Source organism: Buceros rhinoceros, unplaced genomic scaffold, assembly GCF_000710305.1.
Source record: "Buceros rhinoceros silvestris isolate BGI_N320 unplaced genomic scaffold, ASM71030v1 scaffold7813, whole genome shotgun sequence".
NCBI lineage: Eukaryota > Metazoa > Chordata > Aves > Bucerotiformes > Bucerotidae > Buceros > Buceros rhinoceros.
In genome coordinates, this window is record NW_010404130.1 from 1 (window position 1) to 4,514 (window position 4,514).

General features: G+C 54.1%; 1 protein-coding gene across 1 annotated transcript; it reads right to left on the reverse strand.

Moving 5' to 3' along the window:
• Positions 1–171: 171 nt before the first annotated feature.
• Positions 172–3,622, reverse strand: LOC104490896 (peroxiredoxin-6-like; the record flags this gene model as incomplete). The annotated part of the gene is made up of 2 exons (XM_010133247.1): positions 172–318; positions 3,466–3,622. Coding segments are annotated over 2 exons (304 nt in total), but the record flags the coding sequence as incomplete, so codon positions are not given.
• Positions 3,623–4,514: the final 892 nt, after the last annotated feature.

Here is a 4,514-nt window from a genome sequence, read left to right on the forward strand (position 1 = left end):
TTCTATGATCTAGGCCATGGAAGTCAATGTAGCTCCTGAAGTCGGTCGTGTCCACCCAGGTAAGGTGCCCCCATCTTCAAGCCCAGCCCCGTGGACATACAGCAGGACAGCAGGTGACGCCTGCAGCTGAGAAGGCGGCCGCGCAGCTGCGCTGCGGAGCCAGGCACTCACCACACGCGCAGTCAGCGGCATGCCGTCCTTGTCCCGCTCGTCCGGGTCCAGCATGCCCAGCTTGACAGCGAGCTCCCGCTTCGCATCAGCAATGATGGGGAAGGGCAGCTTCTCCTCCGGCTGATCCCCGTTGTACGCGTTGATGTCCTGCAGAGACAAAAGCGTCAAAATGCTCATGCTCCCTGCTGTGGGCACCAGCTGGGAGGCCTCCAGGTGGGTTTTACGTGTGTGGGGGCAAGCTCCTGCAGAGGGGACATGCAGAAACATGTTCAGCAGCTGTTCTGTAAGAGTTTGTGACAGTCTTGGCCCCAAGGTCTCGGGCTGGGACAGCACAAGCAGTGGCTCATGGCTTTCCATGAAGTTTCTGTGCTTCCAGAAATCAGGTGACAAAGCAGAAACCTGCGTTCCAGGCCAGACTCTGCCTTGTTCCTTGAGGTTGGCTGTCAGGCTGTCTATGCTCACACCCTGTCGCTCACCTCTGGAACTGCCTGTGGACCAGCTGCTTTGCCCAGGCAGTAGGGATGGAGAAACCCAGAAATCCTGCTCGTGCTAGTGACACAGCGGGGGAATTCACCCACCCTTCCCTGAGAAGAGAGGTGCCCTCTTCCAAGCTTCTGTCAGTAAGTGATACCACACTGAAACCAGGACAACAGGGAAACTGTGTTTTGAGCATCTCTGAATCTGGTCTGGACCTGACCAAAGCTTCCAAGTTATCCTTGTAGTCTGCAGTACCAGCCCTACGGGTCAAGGCAGCACAAGCAGAGCAGCTGCCAGCATTAAAGCAAGTTCAAGCCAAGGTTTCTGCTCCAGAACAGAGCTGCCTGTTACTTCTATCCCCTTTACGCCACAAAACCGACTCCAGCACTGACGCGAGCCTCCTGCGCACCACTGTGGTGCGTTATCAGCTGAGCTGATAAATGGATGTACAAGCCTCTCCGCCTCCCCCGGGCTTTGAACTTGGAGCAACAGGCTGGGTCCTGCTCAGAGGGAACATGTGGGGGGGTCAGGATTGGAAATGATGCCCTCGTGGCACTGCCAACTGCTGTGCAGAGCAGCCAGAAGCAGCAAGAGCAGGCGGGTCCTGCACCGCTCCTCAGCCCTCCTGGGCTAACGGTAGTGACCTGAGAGGCTGTAACCCTGCCCCGGCTGCTCAGGATGCTGCAAGCAGGTCAAGTGGTGCACACGTGGCAAGACGTTTCCTTTTCAGCCTTTCTCGTCGCTTGTTTTCTCCCCAGGGCTTTCTGCAGTTTATCTCACTGTTTATCTCAGCTGCACTGCGGTCAGGTCTGCCTTGGAAGGGAGGAAGGAATGAATTGGTTCTGTTCTCCTGCAGCTCTACCTCGTCAAAGCAGAGTGGGGAAGGCAGGCAAAGCTGGAGAGGTGAGCCTAGGCGAAATGCTTCTGAATGCCCCAGAGCTGAAGGAAGCTGTGGATGCAGGTCAGACAGTGACATGCCCCCCACCACTCTCTTCAGAGTGGGGGCTGGGGATGAAAAGAGCTTCTGGGAAGCAATATCTTAATGCTATGGACTGTAACTCATTCCAAAATGTGTGTAATTTCATAACCTGGGGATCTCTGTACAAAATAGCCTTACAGACTCCACCCTGTTTTGCAATAAGACACCCAAGACTCACTTAATATTCTAGGAACTACTTTTCTTTCCAGATTCCAAGCCGAAACCAGATGTCACTGGAGTGATTTAATCACCTCTGACTCACCAAGGCGAAGACATCAGTGGCCAAAGAGAGCACTGAAACCTCCTCTGACGTGCACAGGACACGCCAGTCAACCCTGCTAAAGGAGATCATTCAGTCAACTCTTGGTGAATCAGTGCTTCTGGGGAGGTAGGAGAGCAGGATCAGTCCCTGGCTGAGCTACAGGCTTGGTCTAAGTGCTGGAGCAAGCCTCTGGGAGTTGGCTAACCAAGAACAGCAGTGACACCTTGGGCTGGGAAAGCAGAGCCAAGCAAAGTGACACAAAGCTGATCAGAAGCTTCTGGTTTTACCCGAGGTTGCGCTGAATAATACCATTACATCAGCAAGTCAGCTCGTTGTTCACCAATTTTCTGATCACCTGAGTACGCTGAACAGATAGATCCCTGCAGTCTCTCGAGGGAGCTCACCGCTTCCCTTCCTTGACCCAACTTACTGCTTCCTCCCGTCTCCCTGCAGAAAAGAGCCTGCCCTTCACAAAGCTGATCGTGTTGAAAAGCTTCCTGGAAATCTGAAGACTTGTAAAAGCCAGCAATACCCTGCAGTTATTCAAAGGGCTTCGGCTGACCAGGAGATGAGACTCCCTTACAAAAGCACAACCCAAACTTTCTGTCATACCAAATGAGATGTTATCTGCTACTTTGACTGGTGGTTTCAGCCAGTTTGACGAGCAAAGAACTCTCCTTTACTGGTGTGGGGTTTGTGCTGTTTTGCCCAGGCCCTTCCGAGGCTTGGCGGGACACTGGCCACGCACCGCTCGGGTACAAAGGGCAATTTAAGCACTAAGGCAGCTAGGTAATTTCTAAAGCCAGTAAGGCATGGAACAATGTTTGGCTGTGGAGTTCTCTCACCTTTATTACCTCTTATTGCATCCATGTCCCACCCCTGGACAACGCCTGAGAACATACGAGCGAAGAAAGCGGCTGTAATTCACCCAGGGATCTGTACATCTGGCCACATCCGTCTACAATGCTCGTTTTACAGCCCTGCCACCCATGAGCCCTGCAGTCACGCTGCCTGGCAGCACACCAGCGCCGAGGCTGCGCCTGAAGCTGGGCATGAGTTCCTTTCATGTTCCTTCAGCCAGCTACTTCGTTCCCATCTTTTTTGTACTCCCTCATCATGGTTTTATATTTAGCACTCTCCTATTTGTGGTTTTGTGTTTAACATGCCCCTGTCTGGGCATGAATCGCGCCCTTTGAAGCCTGCCTGGCCGCTTCTGATGCCTCCTTTCCTTTCCCGTCTTATTACAGAACTTTCTGAGGGTCTGTGGATAGGTTGCCTTCCTCTGGGCTTTTGGTACCCATTTCACACCTGTTTTACCCTTTCAGGTGTTGGTAGGAGAGCAGTAATACCATTTTCCTCTTGCTTCCAAACGTCAGTGCATGGAGGGCCCTGGACTTTGTGGAGTGCTCCATGAAAACAGAGCAGACCTCTCCTGTTCCTGCTGTGAACTTTAGCGCCTTCTATCCCGCACGCTTTGGGATTCGAGATGTGTAGTTCTGAGCCTGTGGGCTGTTCCTCTGTCTTTCAGAGCAGGGCAGCGGTGCAAGCTCCCCGTGTGCCACCCCACGCCCTGTACCTTGCTCCAGCTGAGGTGGTCTTGGACGCTGTCGATGGAGAGGGCGATCATCTTCACGTTGCGCTTGTGGAACTCGGGCGCCAGCTTTGCCGCCCGGCCAAGCTCTGTGGTGCAGACGGGTGTGAAGTCCCGTGGGTGGGAGAAGAGGATGCCCCATCTGAAAGGAAAGAGCAGGAGATGGCGTTAGGGTGACCGGTGTTGTTCCGGCTTGTACTGCAGACTAAAAGCTGTACAGATTGTGCTGCACAGAGACCAGTGCAGGAACAGCCCATCTTCCTGCTAAGCGGAAATCCTGTCCTGGGAACTCTTCCTTCCCAGCCGCTAGGAGCCTTCACAAGACAGGCCCCAGTCACCATGCTCTGAGGAACTCCCTGTGCCTTGTTCTCTTTCGAGAAACCCCAGGGGATGCTGGAACAGCCCACGGTTCTTGACATGAAGGTGGATACCACGCCATGCAAGGAAGTTTGGGGGAGCCACGTGGACATTCTCCACCCCAGAGACCACACGTGCGAGCGGATGCAGGTGCCAACCTGCCAGCCATGTTACTGCAGAGATCATCAGGGATTTACAAGGCTACATCTCACCAGCCACTGCGAGGAGAAACAGCCACCTAGAGCACGCAGCTGTAAAGAATGGGATGGGAGCAAACCTTAACCCAAGCACAGCTTGTCTTAGAGATGTGGGAATGGAGCAGGAGGGATCAGGTGAGGCACCCTGCAGCTCTGCCTGAGCCATGAGACTTCACCATGAAGTCACGGGGCAGCTACCTGGCCACTGGTGCTACGAGTCTCTTTACGCAGTGAGTAAACTGCTGAGTAGAAGCTGTCCAAGAAAGCTGCCATGTGGGTGATCAGGCTGGAACAGCCGTTTTTAGAAGCCCTGCGGCTGATTTTCTTGCTAAGCGGGCTCGTTTCGCCCTGTTTGCCCAAGCTCACAGCGCCGACAGAAGTGGACCCAAGCGCTGATTCAAGCCTGCCAAGCGCTGCTGGGGGTGAGTCTCCGCCGCGCTCTGCCAGCACCCTCCTGCTTGTGCCAGAAACGGAGCAGCA